Here is a 19,210-nt window from a genome sequence, read left to right on the forward strand (position 1 = left end):
CATTGACAAAGGTAAATCTTCGTATGGCCAGGACTTAATCCATTTTCTTTTTTTTTTTTGGGCTTACAGTTCCATCAGCATGTATTCGCTTTTAAAGTATGGTGATAAAACTCAGGCAGCAGTAAATCCACTTGACAGAATTTATGAACTTGGGCAAATGCTGTTACCCTCCACTTATGCACCAATCCCAAACATATGGGGTGTGTTGTTCCAGCATGTTTACCTATCCTTTTGGGGTGTTTGAGAGAACCCTAGCAGGTGTTAGGATGGAAAGCAGCAGAAGATAAGCAAGATTCCATTTGTTGATCCTCTGTGTTATGTTGATACCCCAAAAAGCAAAAATTTGAACAAGACAAATTCTCCAGGCAATTATTTGGATTAGTGTAAATTTGATGTACAGGTAGTCCCCGGGTTACATACAACAGGGGTCCCTAACCCCCAGCTGTCTTACAAGTGGGCTGCGGCTCTGGCCGGTGCACTCCCCAGCGGGGTCATGGGGAAGGACCTCGCTTGGGAGGGCGTACCAGCCACAGCTGCGGACCATGTTTTCTAGAGACATTGCAGGCTTAGGAATGTGACCGGGTTGAGTCTCTGCACACAACCTGACGAAACTCCAAGCGCTGGTCTGAACTGCTAGTGGGCAGTTTCTAGCATCATGACGTCACTCCAGGGGGAAAGTTTCTTCCCCCTTTGAGTGACACATGGCTCCCCTGCACATGGGTGGTCCGGAACCTGTGAATTTAGTGGTCCGCGAGCTAGAAAGGGTTGGGCACCACTGACATACGAGATAGGGACTGTAGGTTTGTCCTTAAGTTGAATTTGCATGTAAGTCAGAACAGTTTCATTATTTTATTAAATGCATTTAGGACAGATGTTTGTCTCAACATTATTAGGCAGTGAGGTGTCAGTTACTGTATAAAATCCTCACGGTGAGTTAATCACAAACAAAGAAAAAGCAAAAAAAAAAATTTATGGAGCCTAGACATTTATTAACTTTTGGAGCAAGCTGTGCTTTGATATGCAAAAAGAAACAACTGCAGAGTTTGTCTTGGTCATTAAAGAGTTACCCCCCCCCCCCCAACAAGCCTCCTTCATGCACAGGAGCCAGCAGGGAAGCCCTGTTCATATCTAGGAGCCATCCGTATGTTGGATGTCTTAAACCTTTAACTTGGGAACTACCTGTAATACCTTTGCAACTGAACTTTGCAAAAAAACAAAAACATTGTGTAGCTGTGAGTGCATGCATGTTTTTTTTTACTTTTCTGTTGGCACGTAACATGAAAAGAATATTAGTAATGGCTTTGTCGCCATCTTTTTTTTTTTTTTTTTTTTTTTTTTTTTTTGAGCATTTTTTTTTTTAATCAAGGTCAGGGATCTGTCAAATTAACAGTATTTTGCTGCCTGATGTTGATTGCATTGATTTTTGTTTACCCTTTTTTTTTTTTTTTATTTGCATTCTACTACTTTATTTGTTACAGTTGTCTAGTTTATTCTTAAACTCGCATTTATTCTCTAGTTTTTTTTGAGTGTTTGCCAGGCTATAAAAGTTTCAGTATAAAAAGGAAGCACAGATGTCAGGAAATACACAGCCTGAGTGTGTTTGTGGGTCACATTTTCCTGCCCTGATTTATTTGACTGGATGGACAAAGCCAACTGGCAGTTTGGCTTTGACATTTATTTTCCCTGCATTTTGTCCTTTAACGTTGTATAGTGACGTAATTCAGAAATCTTTCCTTTACATGGAATAGGTAACTTTTTTGTTCTAATGATTTGGGAAGTTTTCAAAATACACAGGGTTATACAGGACTAGTACGGATATTTAAAGTGATGATAGAAAAACCATTGTTTTTTGGAAACTAGTGATAAAGCAGATTTGACACCTTTGAAAAGAAAATTCTACAGATTGCTTTTTGTGTGTGTGTGTAGGGATTAGTCATTTTTTTTGATAGAGGACTAGCAACTTCTTTATTCAATTTACATTTTTCTAGGATTTTATTCAGTTTATACTCCGAAATGAAAGCTCTTAAACTCCTTGGTGGGTGGTGAGCTTCAGCCATAATCAGCAAATTTGTACTACAGTATATGGCACATACTTACCTGTGTGCAGTAGAACGGGACCTAGGAAAGCGCTATATTCCTCTATATCACTATGGCAGACTTCCGTGAAGACAGTGATCCTCTGCTTGTTTCGGTCTAGGAGTAACATAAGAAGCAATAATACTCATTCCCTTTGCTTCAACTGACTCCTCCTTTGTGCAACCAGTCCCCTACATTCATTTATAAACCTTTTCGAGACATTGTCTCATCCTCTGTGGGCCAATATTCCTGCAGTGTAAATTAGGACACCAAGGGCCCACCCATAACTTGGAGCAGTTTGATGGAAGAGAGGCATGGTGGCTGCCAGGGAGTGTGAGGTATATATAATGGTGTGTGTGTGTGTTTCCTCATTGCTCACTGCATTTTACTTTGGAAAAAAAATTAACCCTTCTGTGGTGGTTGTTTCTGGCATCCAGGTTAGTCAGGATCGTACACTGAGCTGAACAGTTTTTGTTTTCAAATCGTCTCTTTTCTTAACACACCAGCTAAGGTGTCAGACTAGGACAAACCAAGTTCAAGTCCCGGGAGATTGACCGCTCAAAAGTGTAAATTTCCCAGTGTGGACTTCAGGAGAATATTTCTTTTACAAACAAGGTGATATTCAGCAGTTTTCCTGTCAAGCTGTAGTATAGTGGCAAGTTTGTGTTACCAATGTGTTAGGAATTACAGTGCTGCATTTGTGTCTTACATCTACTGAAGTACATTTTTGAGTGGACATTCCTCTTCTGCTTTTGAGGAATTCATGAAATACAATTCTAGAATGTTTTGTTTTGCACTCTTCAAAGATAATAAAATGTAACCGTCCATAAAATTGTGATGTTATCTGCACTGTAAAATAAGTTCTGAATGTAGGAAGCAAAGCAATAAAGAATATCCAAAATATTGTCCGCTAACCCGCAAGCAATGTTTACTGATGTGAATTGATTGTGCCCTATTGCCTTGTGGCAACTTTTCCAGTGCAATAAATGTTTTACCATACCTTTTCTATTCAAACTTTGTTGTAAGTTATGAATCCAAAATAGCATTACATGAACTTCATGTCCTTGCATTTTATTAACTTAAAGTGGAAGATAATTTTGGCAGAGTTTTTGTACATTACTGTATCCCAAAGTAATGTTTTGTGTAAAATGCATTTATTTTGGAGATTGCATAGTCAGAACATATCCATTACATAGGTAGAGCTGTTGGTTTGACAAATGGTTTCTGACTGGTAGTACTACTAGTTTGTTGGCTGCAATTTTGAAACTTATCTTCCCACACAAATGGTGTCTGAAAGCAAATGACCCCTGAAAGCAAGTGAATTTGTAACCCTTTTATGTAGTTATTAAAAAAAAAAAAAAAAAAAAAAAAAAAAGTGATTTTTTAAAAATTATTATGGCGTGGCAAATGTAAAGGAGCATACGGATATTTTGACTAGAGTTCAGATTTAGGTTGTTTTTTATACTAGTGAATAAAAATTAAACCAAACCAGTACAAATGATCAATATGGTAATATGCAAGTAAAAATCATTCTGTACCAGATTAAAAACTGCACAAAATAAAACCAAGCAGTTCTTACCAGTTAAGATAACAAAAATTCTATATAAAAATTTTAGGATCTAGAGTAATTTTTTTATACAATACCATCATTTCAGGGGCTCAGAAGTAATTGAACAAATCAATATAGTTAATAATACCATTCATTTATTTTCATTATTAATATTTGAAGCAAAAGAGTAAACTTTAAACCCATAGACATTGGTAATGTAATGCTTTGCCAGGCTTTTTCTGCAGCAGCTTTCAGTTGCTGTTTGTTGGTCTTTCTGTCTGACGTTTAGTCTTCAACAAGGGAAATGTGTTCTCAGTTGGTTTGAGATCAAGTGACTGACTAGGCCATTGGAGAATATTTTTTTTTTTTATTTTATATATTAAAAATATATTAATTTTATTATATATTTATATATACTCATTTGCATTTCCCTGCTGTTTTCTGAAAGAGTTTTGTCTCAACACTTTTACTCCTGTAGACAGTATGAGTAAGATTTAAACATGTCAGTAAATGACAATAAAGTAGATAAATCTTGGGATTATTTTCAAAAACCTGGAACCCCATTGCTCATTTTGCAAAAAAGTAATAGTCCTTGCAACAAAATTAAACTTGATGAACCTGCAACTGTGCCCATGCCACCAAACTACTCCAGTTCTTCCAGTTCAAAAAGATAATCCCCTTGAGGGCTGCTAGGACATTGGTATTTCTGGAAGTGTTTATCTCCTATGTCCCCCACTGCAGGAGAGAATGGTGATATGGAGGTCAGCAGTAGGAACAATGAGAACTGTGGGGTCCCAGGAGATTGACACAAGGAAAACCATAATAAAAATGAAGGCTGTAATGCTGACTGTCTCTAATACTACTTAGTGAGTGACCTTCAAAACTATCCGAGGTACTTTAAAGCTTCCTGCAGAGAAATAGTTATTACTTTTGCCACTCATGCTACTCTCTTGAACTATGGTGGAAAAAAACTCTTGCAGGTGTGATAAACTTTTTGTCGCCCACTGCAAGCATCCACTATTACAGGGCACAGCAGTGGTATAACAGCTAGGAGTTAAAAGCACAGAAAAGAGTAAAACTAGACTCTGAGACACAGAGACAAACAAAAAAAAAATAAAATCCTCACCAGGATTTTACCCTTACCCTTAGTAATAATGTGTTTTTCTTGTCCTTTTTTCCCCCATTGGAGAAACTTCTCATCACATTCCCATGGCCTTTGATAACGGGGAGATGGGTTTGTAATAAAAAGTCACTTGCTTCAGCTGTAATTTGTCTTCATATTATGATTGTTGATTCTTTACCTTGAGGTAACAGACTGGTTCAAATTTGATCCAGTAAAATAATTATATACTCATACAAATTGCTTACCCACTTCATATAGAACCATCCACAGTCATTTTAGAAAGTGTAAACCTTATAGAAATTGCTTTTGCATTATTTTATTATTGAACAGTGAAACATTATTGAACAGGGGTAATTGATTAATTCACAGATGAAGGTAATTTGTAACCTGTATAGTCATTTGCGAGCTGCCCAAAGCAACAAAAAAAAAATTCCAAATTATTACATTTTCTTTACAGTTGATTGCCAAATTGGTCTACTGTGGCCAAGCAGCTGTATATTTGATTTATCTGTCCATAGCACATTGTTCCTCAAGGCCTGGTCTTACATGTTCAGTGGCAAAATGTAGCATTTCTCTAATATTCTTGGACTGCAAAGGCGTTTCCTGGCACATTCCCCATGCAGGTTAAATTGTTCCAATCTCTTTCTAATTGTAAATGCATGTACATTGACACATGCTATATCAAGAGTTCCCTGCAATTTAATTTTGAAGTACAGAGAATTCTTTTAGCATCAAATGGACAGCTCTTACGCTAAATTTGCTGAGCTAGCCAATCCTGGACAAATTACTTGTATAGTATAGAAGTGAAACCTTTTTGCCTTTGCCAGATTCCTTGGCATACAATACCTGAGGAATATAAAGCAAGTTTTACCAGCCACTGCCTAAGGAGGTTCCTTTCGATGGCACCTAACCTGTACATATGATTCTAATTTCAGGGTTTTTGCAAGTGGTGGTAATGTAGGGATGGATATTTATACTTTTTCTGTGTGACAAATCTGCATTTTCACCAATTTTGATTGATAATTTTGTTACACTGTTGTACTGTTGTGGTCAAAGCCAATGTTTCCCTGCTCAGATATGCTGATAGTTACCTTTTGAAGGGTATATTTGTTTTTTGTTTTTTTTTACCAACTGTAGCCATAGCTGTGGCAAGCTATGATCATTTTTTATATTAGTTCTATCCAAAACCCTGTCAGGTTACAGCACAACTAGTTGTCTCTTAGATTTGATATATTGTATTGTCAGATAGTAAATTTCCAGTAATTTTTACCTTGTTGAAAAATGTCTTATGTTAGTACCTGCAACAAGTTTCTAGCATTTCTCTGAGCTGTTGTTTTTTAATTTTAGATCCCACAGTAATTATTTGCACCTGGCCTAATTAGTAAGATAATTATAAACTGTTAGTGACTTCATTTTACTAATGTCAGTAACTCATGACTGCTTTGTGTAGCACAATTACATTGATAAGTCACTTTTTTATTTTTAATAAAATTATTCAACTTTGTTTTAATAATTTAAAGTTATTTAGAGCCTAAATTTCAGGCCAACTTCTATAAAATTCAATCTTTGCTCCATTATTGAGCTTTACTTTGTGTCTGACTCCTTAGTTTAGTGCAGAGGATGACCAAACTTCCACAACGTTGACAGCTGCCCTCACTCAGAAGCTGAATGACAGTTCATTGTTTATGGGTACAATTTCCCCTGCATTATACTGAAAGTAATAAAAGATATTGATGAGGTAAAAAAAATTTAAGAGTTATGATTCAAAAAAAATCTACAGTGTAGGTATAATAGAAACATAGTTTTTTTTTTGCAGTGAGTCAAGATTTTTCTTACGTTTATATTTAATTTATCCAATAAAGTGCAGAAGTGTGTCACAGTTGAAATGTTTCCATTCGATCAGTATATTCAGATTACAGGAAAAATGTTTGTGCATTCAAACATTTGTTCTTGCACAGTAAACAAATTGCAGAACGTTAGTTGAAGTAGCAACCTAAGGTTGTAGTGGTGTCTTTGGCTGGTGTAAAACCAACCTGTTCAAAGTCCATTAAGTATGAAGGTGGAGAAAAACCTGTGAGAAAAAAATCTTTGAAAATGTTTAACAGAGAAACTAGCCAGTAGTGGGTACACAAAGAAAAAACACATCTCTCTTTAGGAGAGATATATGGGCACATACAGAGTCTTTTTGTCAGTTGCCTTTATTTTGGAGGTTTGAGAAATAAAGTGACATTATTAGGTCTATTTGTTGATTTTTGCTTGTTTGATTAGTCATCATGTGTGGACACATTTGTTTGATTCCCAGTAGTCATGGATGAGATAGAAGCAGAGTAGGTTTTATTAAGGTCAAAAAATATATATCACATACAGGTGACTAAAAACATCTCATTGAGGTGTAATATGGTTTAGCTCACCTTATTGGGTTTGTTTTAAATTTGTGAACCATATGAGTCTGTGTTTGCAATCAATTTTTCAAGGTAAGTAATACAAACTAATGCATCCTTCATTTTACCAGTCTTAAGCTACGTACACACGGCAGATTTTTATCGCCCGATAATTGGCATCGGCCAATTATCGGGCGAAAATCTTCCGTGTGTACAGTCGGTGTCGTCCATCGTCCGGACGACCGACCTGCCGGATCCACGGACGATGGACGACAGCCGATCGTAATGAAAGGGAAGGGGAGAGCGCGCAGCAGGGTGCCGCTCCGTCGCTCTCCCCCTCCCCTCTCCATAGAGCATGAACAGTGCTGTATGTACAGCATCGTTCATGCATCTTGCAGCCCCTTGTCGTTGGAAAGGATCGTGAAAGATCCTTTCCAACGACAAAAATTGCAAGTGTGTACGCAGCTTTACCCCCCCCCCTTCACCTATATGTTTCCTTGTTCATGGTATATTATTTGCTCCATGCATCTAAATATGACTGTAAAGTCTGTTGGCTCTTGATGGGTCATCACAAGATATAAACACGTGTAGTTTCAGCTTGTCTATTTTTAGTTGAAGAGTTTACAGCTTTGTGTTCCTTTTCAGAATTTTTTTATTCCAAAAAACTTTCTTTACTGCATAGAATCACAGCATATTTTGAGACTGATAGGAATGTTAAAAAGGCAAAATAATTCAAGAAATTACTGTACTGATATAGTAAAAATCAACTTTTGAATGTTATGTGCACGTCATTTAGTCAGCGGTAGTGATGTTTGTCACAAGGCAGTTTACCAGTTAAATGTATTTACAGCTACATTGTGGAATTTTTACTGAGGTTGAGATTTCATGTGTGGGATGTTTGCCTGTGTGAGTTGTACTTTTACCCTCAAACTTCGCTTTTGCATTTGTTCCAGTGGGGTATGAGTCCATAAAGCTAGTGTGTGATAATTATAGTGCATTATTGTGTTGCCTATTGTGCATCTGTTAGTCTGTTATAGGAAGTACCTTTTTTTTTCTTTTTCTTTTTCTTTTTTTTCCCTCATTTATGTATTTATTTAGGAGAGGATTATGAACATAGTTTGTTGCACCCAATTTAGCTAAGAACTTGATCACTTTATTTTAAGTAGACATGTTTTACCAAAGTGCACTGAAATATTAAATGATTAAAAAAAAACTGCGCTATTTATTTTATGTTAAAGCAAACAATTTTTCTTTCAGGTCCTGGTGTTGTTCAGAAACCACACGAAGGACCAGGAGAAATGGGAAAGCCTGTTGTCCTACCTAAAGAGGACCAAGAGAAGATGAGGGAAATGTTTAAAATCAATCAATTCAATTTAATGGCCAGTGAAATGATAGCACTCAACAGATCTTTACCTGATGTCCGGCTAGAAGGGTAAGAAACTTTCACTGATGAAGTTTAAAAGCGTTGTGTAAATAAAATACTAATACCAAGATAATATATTTCATTACACACATGCATGCCCCTTTAACATTATTGATGGCATCCATTTTTTTGTGATAGTTGTGGGTAAGGCTCTAAGGTGGTAAAGCTACCTATTTATCTTGGCAAATAGCTTCCAGTTGCTAGGAATACTTAGATTGTCTTGCATGAACTGCAAGTTTGAAATCCCTTCTTAGTGATGCAGTGGTATTGAGGTCAGGAGACCATGATGTCCGCTCTGTATTGGATTTCCTTCATTTTTTTTCTGGTAACATGCTGCATTTATCTTGCCATTAATTTTCACCAAGTTCCCTGTGCCACTGTAGCTCAAACCACCAGAAGATCATTTCTTAGTAGTTATTGCTGAAATCTTGGTTGGTATACTTTTTGGAAACAAGGGAACCTCAAACTTTTTTTTTTTTTAATCAAAGATTAAATGCTGTTGACAGACTTTTTAAAATTGTAAATATTTTTAATATCGTTTTTTTTTTTTTTTTAAATACATTTTTAGTATTCAACATCCTTTTCTTGTCTGTTGATGGTTTATTTTTTATTTTCCCCTCCATGACTTGGTCAGTGCAGCTCTGAATTATTTTAAATTATAATAAATAAATAATAATTATTTTAAAGTGACAAACATACAAAGATTGATTACAGTCAAAGAAATTTACAGGTCCAAACATTCCTCTTAATTGGAATTAATAAACACAAATATATCGGTACCAACATTTAAGGGTTTGTAAAAAAAAAATGGCAAGATTCCTTCTTGTTGCTAGCTGGATGTCGCCATATCAAAATATTAAGGTTTGCAAGACTGGTGTATAGACACATAGACAATGGCCAGAATTGCTTTGGCACAGCTGTAATTACTAAAACCATATTTAGCAGCAAGTATTCGCCTATAATAAATAATATTCACATTTTTTCCACCATATCTGAGACTGGATCAACTAGACTTCTTTCTACGCTGCCATGAATTTGGAGGGACAGTTTTCAGCATGGAATTTTAAGATTTTGGCATAAACAGCTTGCAAGATATCTTAAATCAAAAGGGATATATATATATATATATATATATATATATATATATATATATATATATTCTTACACAAAAAATAACAGTTTCCTATCTTCCACTTTGTACATTACAATGTAGCCTGGGGGTGTGGCCTGGATATGCTAGCATGCACGCATGTTCCATCAAGTCTCCTCCCAGTTCCATTTAATTACTGAACACCTGCTGGATAGAAATGCCTAGGTGGAGGTGCTTTTTCACTTTCCTCCATACTTGAACAGTGGGAAGTTGCTGAAAGAGTTTGACCTTCCTAGGCAACAAATTACGCAAGTAGTATCCAAACTTCCTAAAGCCATCATGTCTAAAGAGTTTCCGAAGATATTGTAGCACTGCCAATTTGTTAAACTCCCTTTTGATGAAAGAGCTCCTGGCATGTGTGACTGTAGGTATCTTGGGGGGCTGTGCGCTCCCATTCATTCTCGATTGCCTAAGCGATCAAGAACTAAGGGAGCGGTGCTTTTTTTGTTTTTATTTATTTTTTCTGTAATGGTGTTGCACTTGCTTGAGCTGATATGGGAAAAAGTGATGGAGGTAAATCATCCAATAAAACACCCAATGGGTGACAACTTTCTTACAAGGGATTTCTTCTTTGTTGAGATATATTCCTACTTCCTATTATATCTCTGGGCCAGAAGTGAAGGTAAATAACTTAATTAGGACAGTGAAGGAAAGCTCATATGTTTTTTTTTTTTTTTTAAAGAGTTAGTGACTTGGAAATCTATGGATAGTTTGCTGCCGCTTGATTTAGAATAGAGGCAAGAGGAGAAGAGACTTTAATGCTGAAAGCTAGAGTTCTAGCAGGTAGCGTTCTGTTCATGCCTCCTACAAACTTGATAGGGAGCCTAAAAGTCAATTGAAGGAGCCTACACGGCAAGCAGACATCAGTTCTGCTAATTGTGAAGAAATTTATTTGTAAGGTCAGACCTCCGCAGAAAATACCAAAGCTGGGAGTATCTCCACGTAAGAAACTTTTCATTCATGTGTACACTAATGGGGATGAGCAGAAAATGTCACCAAATCCTATCCATTGGTAGGACACCGTCATAGTTTTTTTTTTTTTTTTTTTTTTTTTTTTTTTTTTTTTTTTTTTTATAGAGAAGTCCAGCAACCTGTTAGAAGGGGTGAATAGAGGTTGTGCTTCAGTGACCCCTGTGACACCATGTACTGTGCTTCAGTGCCTGCTTTATTCAAGTGGACCTTTCATGTTTTCATGTGCTCCACTGGTTCTATATTAACAAACACACTTTTGCAAAAATGCATAATTTTTATATGCAACAAAATTGTTTTTGCTCTAGCCAATACACTAGTTACTATTCAGAGTATTTACCTTCTGCCAGCCTGTATAGCAAACATAGATTTACTCCCTTTACTTGCAACTTAGTTGCTTCTGTGATAACAGAACAGAAAATGTTATACAACCGGACATAATTTACATTCACCCAAATAAGGACATATGCATATTCAGTTGTGTTAATAAAGTGTGTGTATGTATATGTATATATGTATATATATATATATATATATATATATATATATATATATATATATATATACACAATTTAGAACTTCATTCTAAATTTTAGAACTTCATACAATTTTAGAACTTCATTCAAACCGTGCCTACAGATAAGCAGATAAATGCGATATACACATAAAATTGCAATGGTAAAGGTTTGATGTAGGTTTGTGGCTTCAGTTCTGTGAATGGAGATTTGTTCAAATTGTCCAGCGTCCAGTGTATGCAGTAGCTAAGATATGATATGTAATTAAAGCGTACCTAAACTCAGAGATTTCACTTTTCGGAATTTCAAAAAAAAAATTAAAAAAAAAGGTGCAGCACCGCCCCCTAATTCTCGACCGCCTAGGCGTTTGTGAATGAATGGGAGCGCAAAGCCTCCCAGGATACCTACGTCAGGCATCCCAGGAGGCTCTTGGGTGCTCCTTCTGCGCATCCCCGAGTATCTCGGGCATGCGCAAAAGGAGCCTTTTCGTGGGAAAAAAAATTGCCGATCTCCCGCATGTGCAGTGAGATAGGCATCCTACGTCACCTGATCTCGCGCCTGGAAGAAGATCCAGGAAGAAGAGGAAAAGATATCGCCACCCGGAGCGCCGGCTCATGGATGGATGCAGGGACGACGCGGGACAGGATGCAAGAGACCTCCTGAGGATGGGACTGCCGGCAGAATTGAAGGTAGATGGATTTTTTTTTTTGTTTTTGTTTTTGTTTTATGGACTTTTGGGTTTAGTTCCTCTTTAATAAATTGTGATACTGCTCTCAAACACAGCTTTATGACATTACAGTACTAGTCAATATATACTGCATTGGCATATTTTCTTCAGGCAGAATAAACTAGACTGAACTTGCCACAACATAGGAATTTTCCTGCTTCAAAAAAAAAAAAAAAAAAACGATCATTTCGTGAGTGATTAATGGGGGTGATCATTTGCCCCATCATTCATGCCTCTCTAACAGTGACTTCTTGTTCTCTTTTTGGTTAAAAACCAATAAATGTAGAAGCCCAGAATGATGGCATACAAAAAACAAGTGGACCATTAACGGTCCCTATTTTTTTTTTTTTTTCGTCCCAAGCATGAATTCTACCACTGTTGACTGACCTACGCACAACCTCTTCTTAAAGTCTATTTCATGTATCAACTACTCTTTTGGTAAAATTCCTTTAAAGGTTACTTTGAACTTTTCTGTTTAAGATCATGTCGCATTGTTATTGAGCAGGGCACATATAAAAAAATATTGCTTTTTTGAACCTTAAAGTATTTAAAGGTTTCATTCATGTCACCCCTTTTCCTCCTTTCTTTTAGACTCTACATGTTAAGACCCTGCTATCTATCCAGATTAATATTTGGCAAAAAATCTGTGTTTAGAAAATGTGACCTGTTTTACTATACTAAATTTAATTTTGGTTCCTCAGCAGTACTCAAAGGAGTGCGCAAGCTAGTATACATATTACACCTTAATATTGTGTATCTTTACTAAATCAAAAGTGTAAAAATGTATACAGAATTATTAACAGGCATGCAATCCCCGCTACAAGACAATGGAGATATCAACTTTAATCATTCAACAATAATTTGCACAATTTAATTACTTGTTTCAATTCATGACATATGTCATTTTTACTCCTCTCCTTTGGTCAATATCTCTATCACTATTTTGTCTCTAACCCATCTCTCCTACCTGTTACATTTTTTATCTGTTCAAATTGTCCCACCAGGATTCACCCAGCCCCCATTTCCTTTTACAGGTAAAATCCAGACAATCCTAGTAGACCAGTCAATTTCCATATCAATATATGGCTTAACAATGAAGTCCGGCCTATCCAAACTCCATCTAAATAACTTCATATTAGCTAAAAAATCATTAAAATTACCATACCAATAAAGGGCCTCATACTAACTATTCCCTATTTTCAACCAGGCTGTCCTGGCAATCTTTTTAAAAAGTGCCCTTTGTTTCCTATGTAGTACTGGTCAACACTTTACCTACAATTGTGTATTATATAACTTTTCAAACATAAGGCCTAAATGGAAAAAATGACATTGGTGTTATTAACTTTATATTGAGATGACATATCCCGTAGTGTTTTACAAAGTCATGTCACTAAATGTTGCTCTAGGATTCTATCAAGTTAACATGGAGGAAACATATAAACTTGGTTCATTAACTGTCCAGGCCAGGAATCAAACCTGGGACCACAGCGCTGCAAAGGCCAGAATGCTAATCACTGAGCTGTTTGGTTCTCTTACAACATAAACCTGAACTGAAAAAAAAAATCTTGCTCTAGTAAAATAAGAGGACCGACAGAACTTTCTTTTAACAAGTCTGGAAAATGGCACCTGCTGACTTTAAGTTAAAACTCTAAATGTAATATTGACATTAAAATGGATGGGGAGTATCAGAGAGTCATATGGGATCATATCCACAGTGGAAACAATATAAATAAGCATTTAGTTCAGCATTTTGTAAAGCCACCAAGGCTCTTGGGTCTGCATATTTTACTAAAAACAAAGCAACTAGTTTTTTTAGATTCTCTCTTAAAGCCAAATAAAAAAAAAATGAACAAAGCTAATTCTAACAGCAGTCAGGTTAATAACTGAATATAAACTTTGTATATAAGCAAAGCGAAGAGCAGAATACCCATTTTATGTGATAAATATGCTTGCACACTGCCCTACATCTTATTTCTTCATCTCTGAATTTATCCTGTGGGAAGGTCAGTCATTTGTGACCATGTGACCGCCACAAGTAGGAAGAATGATACATACTACTGAATCCCTATGTTACAGTAGAAACCACAAGCCTTTATGAGGAGGGTGGACTTTCAAGTCACCGGAAATGGATAGGCACTTGTAAGGCTTCATGTTGTTGATATATGTTGATGACAAACTAAAAGGCATGAGAGGTACTGTATCTAAAAATCTATATTTAGCATTTGCGCTTGAAGCTATTTTTTTCTCCTATCATTAACTGAGGGACACAACAGACATAAAAAAAGTGGATTTATTTTTCTATTTTAGTTCTCATGTAAAGCAGAAATATGGTTGTATGTTATGGTTATACAATATTTTTTAGTGTCGCCATTGAGGTAAAAGCTAGAGCTTAAGCTTTTATCCAAACTTTGAGCAGAACAATTGAATAAGTAGGGAGGAAGTGTTGAGGAAGTATTAGCGTGTGTCAGAGTTTGCTGATTTTGTTCCAGATTTCCATACCACTGGCAAAACAAGTAAGCGTCCTGAATTTTAATCTTTTTCTATCATAACACATGGAATGGTTGATTTCCAGTACACCTCTGCCAAGTCTTTAAATTCATTCTTTCTATGTACGTCAGTTTAAGGTTTTTTTAATATCAACATTTAATACCTAAATCATTTTCATTGAAACAAATAAAAAGTTTTGCTGAGATTTTGAAATGCATACTAGATCACAGCTTGATTTTCCTTCCTTTACTACTCAGAATTTGCACTGTGCAAAAACATTATTATTATTAGCCAGTATTTATATAGCATTGGCATATTACTCAAAATCTAGTGTCATGGTCATATATCACTGATGTAGTCTAAGGAAAATTGCATGTTTTTTGAGATGTGGGAGGAAACCCATGCAGGCACAGGGAGAACATACAAACTCCTTGCAGATAGAGTCCTGGTTGGGATTTGAACATGTGATCCAAGACCTGTGTGTATTTGGAGTATATTTCCCTTTTTTTCTGCTTTGATGCAGCTTGGCCTTCTGGTCCTGCAGCTGCATCTTGGTAATCGCATTAGTAAGCAAGGGACCCAGCGGTCATAAATGCAAAAAGGTTATTTTGTTGGCCTTTAATGAATGTGCACAGATACCCTGGCATGTACTTTTTTTTTACACATAGATGACAATTGCTACCTTTGATTATCTGTTGCCGTTTTCCACCCCATATCTTGTCGGAAACATCTGAGATATCTTATTAGTTCTGTGGAAAGACTGCTGGTAACCTAAAGTAGGCTGATCTCCTCAACTCTTAAAAAACGTTTTTTTCAGTCCGCTTTTGTTTTCTTTGATATTATCAATGATAGATATCAGGTCTTCTTTTCTATGGCCTTTTGGTACAACTTCTCTTGTCCACCAGACCTCAACAGTTGGACTTTGGGTTAATGACAGTAGTGAAGGTATTGAGAGGTTGGGGTTGGTGCCTCTGCTTCCCACTGCCCACAAGACTTTCAGAAGTTCAGCAGGTCAGCCAAGCTACCGGTTCAGAAAGGTAGTCCTGTGAGATATTCTTCTACTAAATCTTTTTCTCTCTTGCACATCTCCACATTCCTGCTAGTTCTGTTGAGAACAAGAATAAATTACTTTACACACTATGGTCGCTTGTACAACAAATTCCAACTACTGTATCCAAAACCAACCTTACCAAATTGTTTTTTACCTTCCTAGTGGAAGAATAAATCTTCTATGTCAGATAGGAAAAATGATCAGGATTGCAATGTGGTGTCGTCCATACAAAAGTAGTGGCAGCAGTGGTGTAAATAAGAAGATGGATATTGACCACAAGCAATGAACTCCTTGAGCTCCATCATAAGACGTTGGTAGAAGCAGTAGAATAGTCAGTTCTCTACCCTTCATAAGACAAAGAGAATCCTGTGCTAAAGCCTATTTAGCTCAAAGTAAGCTGCTGCAGTAAAGTTCTGCATCTGGGAATCCAAAGTAACCCTGTCATGAGATATTTTTGGTCAAGTATGCCCATAAAATGCTGATTTTGAGATGCGGAATTTGCAGTATCTAACCATAGTAGGACGCTTTTTCACAGCCTCAAAAACACCAGCCAACTGGTAATGACAGTAGTTCTGTAGAACTACTACTAGAAGAATTCTTCGCTTGTGTTTATATTGCCACAATAATGCCTTCATACAATGAAGCCAATCCAAGCCCCAACTCAAACATTTGGCAGTCTCCAGTAAAGAGCAATAGTTCCCCTCTAAAAATATTGTATATTTTTGCTTGTTGATACTTTATCCATATTTTTTCTATAACCTTGCTCTAATTTAGGCAAAAATATTTCAGCAATTTCAATACTAACTACTTATGCTGAGACTGTACACGCTGTGCACAATGTACAGCTCATGTAAATAAAATGCGTAACATTTTCATATGTTCCTTATAACAACAAATCTTTTTTTTGTGAGCTTTTTATGTAAAGGAAATGCTATGTGCAGCAAATAAGTCGTTTCACACACCAGATTTATGTATTTATTAATTGGTAGCATATCCTTTGGAAGAAATAACTCATGACAATAACTTTTTTTGTATCAATCAGTGAGTCATTTACGTCTCTCTACTGGAATTTTGTACCAATCCTCCTTTGCCAGCTGCTCCAGGTCTGTAAGATTTGAAGATCTGTGTGTAACACATTGAGCATGGAGAAAAAAAAGAAGCGCAAAGATTTGTCTGAGGATTTGGGAATCAAATTAAAAAGTTCACTTCTTTTGCCTTCAACAATCCCTTAAGTAAATCTGAGGAGTAATTTATATAAAGAAAATGCTATATGCAGCAAATAGCAGTCACCTCACATTCCAGATTTGTTTATTTTTAGAGTTCTCTTGTATCCCAAGGAAGCAAAAATTCTGGAATGTGAATCCCACTGCAATTTTTTACCTCTATCACACTTCTTTTGCCTTCAAGGCTTCGAGCAGTTCTGCAAAGAGTGGGTGAACCTCACTATTGATTGGTAAGACTGGTTATCATACCAACTGGTCTAAAGTGAAGCCTGGTAGGTCGAAGATCACAGTCCATAGCTTTTATTGCTAGCTAATGTTTGTATAGTTTATTTTGCTTAAATATAGGTGATGTTTTCCTATGCTTCTTCATTCTTAATGGATTTTTTCTGTTTTTAGGTGTAAAACAAAAGTATATCCTGATAGTTTACCATCAACAAGTGTTGTAATAGTGTTTCACAATGAAGCCTGGACGACATTACTGAGGACAGTGCACAGTGTTATAAATAGATCCCCAACACACCTCCTAGAAGAGATCATTCTTGTGGATGATGCAAGTGAGCGAGGTGAGAACTAAGTACCCTACTGACTTTATTAGTTAAATTTGGTATTCTTTAAAATTTTTAATGCCTTTTTTACCAACTATCCACCGAAGTTGGAAACTGTTCAAGCTTCACTTAAGTTGTGAAATATGCATACCATTCTACACCTCCCAATTTTGATCACAATTTTCCTAAAATGTAATGGGGTTATAAAGGTTTTTTAGAAACATAGATGTTTATTTGAGGTATAGCATGAAGTAGTCAGTCTACACCTTTTTATAAGGTGATGTGATCTAAAACATCTCTGATATTTCCTTACAGGGCAGGTCTTGTTCAGCATATTTTTTTAATAGCGGGCAGTAGAAGAGAAAAATCAGTGTAGCACACTATTTTTCTCCCATAGAAAAATTACATTGCACTACTTGTAAAGTTGAAGCCGCAATAAATTTTGCCAGTGCATAGGATTATTAAATGTTGTAATTTTTTCATTTTAAAAAAAAGTTTACTTTACACTCTTGTGTAAAGTACTTTGGTGTGCAAAGCAACATCTCTCTGCTTAAATTCTTTGTGTGTGTACATACATACATACATACATACATACATACACACACACATACACTTATACATACACACACATACAGTACACTCATGGCCAAAAATATTGCCACCTTTGCATTTATGTCAGAAAATGCACCACTTCTCCCAGTAAACTGTTGCAAATACAAATGCTTTGGTATTGTCATATTTATTTATTTTGTTGCCACTGGAAGAACACAAAGACATTCCGCACCAAATGTCAAAAATGACCTGGACAAAATTATTGGCACCTTCGACTTGATACTTGGTAGCACACCCTTTGGAAGGTATACCTGATGATAATCGCTTTTTGCATGAATCAGTGAGTCTTTTACATCTCTCTACTGAAATTTTGAACCACTTTTACTTTGCCAGCTTCTCAATGTCTCTCAGATTTAAAGGTCTATGTGTAACACACTGAACATGGATAAAAGAAGGAAGAGCAAAGATTTGTTTGAGGATTTGAGAGCCAAAATTATAAAAAGCATGGACAGGTCAAAAAAAAGTTCATCATCAGAAATCTTAATGTTCCTGTGTCCACTGTGCCTGTTTCATTTAATAATGATATAGTTGTGTGGCCAAAAACTGTAATGCTGTCTAACAGTAAACCACTATCAATTAAAGCAATCCTATGTCAATACATTATTTTTCAAAGTACCTATTTACTCAAAACAGCCAATTATTAGCAATTTAAATGAAATTCGTGACAACGAATCAATCTACTAGATATAGATTAGCACAAATGTCGAACAAATGGAACCTAGTTTGCGTCTAACACAGGGCCGGAGGGTAATTATCTTGAAGGTGGTAGGCATGTGGTCTGTTCAAAGGTGGAAACAATTCTCTTGGGTTTAATGACAATAAGGCTATACATGATTCCCATACCTCAAAAAAAAAACCCATTTGACATGGGTCTACTTAGCTAAAGAGGCTTCAGTACATTTTATCTGGAATATAAACCATAGCCTTTCAAGAAATAAAGGGAGTGAGGGAGGGTTTGGCTTAATCCATTTATATAAGGTTGTCTTCTTTGCCACAATCAAGTTAGCTCCCCAAAAATTGCCTTATCTGTTGTAAGCAGTAGATATTTCACCAAATTCTAAAGGGCATATATTACCACAGTTCTCCAAAAGTACCAAATTTTCGAGCAGCTCCACAGCATGTGGTACAAATCTGCCTCTAAACCACCACATTTTAGACACTGTAAGGAGGAGCAAAGATTCATCTGATAGGAACACATTGGTGAGATTTATGCTTAATGGAAAAGCTTTAAAATAATTTCTCTATACATTGAAGAAGGTATTGCCATCCAAGCTCTACGGAAATCTATTCAGGCCCCTATTAGGGGTACGTTCTGAGAAATGTTTGGCCCACCTGCTCAGTCCAGTACTCCTAGTCTCATATTCTTACTTCGTTCTATT

General features: G+C 36.3%; 1 protein-coding gene across 3 annotated transcripts in view; it reads left to right on the forward strand.

Annotated features, from left to right (window-relative positions):
• The window catches only part of GALNT1 (polypeptide N-acetylgalactosaminyltransferase 1), an 87,916-nt gene that overhangs the window by 38,768 nt on the left and 29,938 nt on the right, over positions 1 to 19,210 (forward strand). For all 3 annotated transcript variants that reach the window (XM_072411919.1, XM_072411921.1, XM_072411920.1), the window contains 2 exons: positions 8,387 to 8,561; positions 17,071 to 17,237. In XM_072411919.1, coding sequence (XP_072268020.1) covers positions 8,387 to 8,561; positions 17,071 to 17,237 — 342 coding nt within the window. The remainder of the gene's footprint in view (positions 1 to 8,386; positions 8,562 to 17,070; positions 17,238 to 19,210) is intronic.

Source organism: Pyxicephalus adspersus, chromosome 5 (genome assembly GCF_032062135.1).
Source record: "Pyxicephalus adspersus chromosome 5, UCB_Pads_2.0, whole genome shotgun sequence".
NCBI lineage: Eukaryota > Metazoa > Chordata > Amphibia > Anura > Pyxicephalidae > Pyxicephalus > Pyxicephalus adspersus.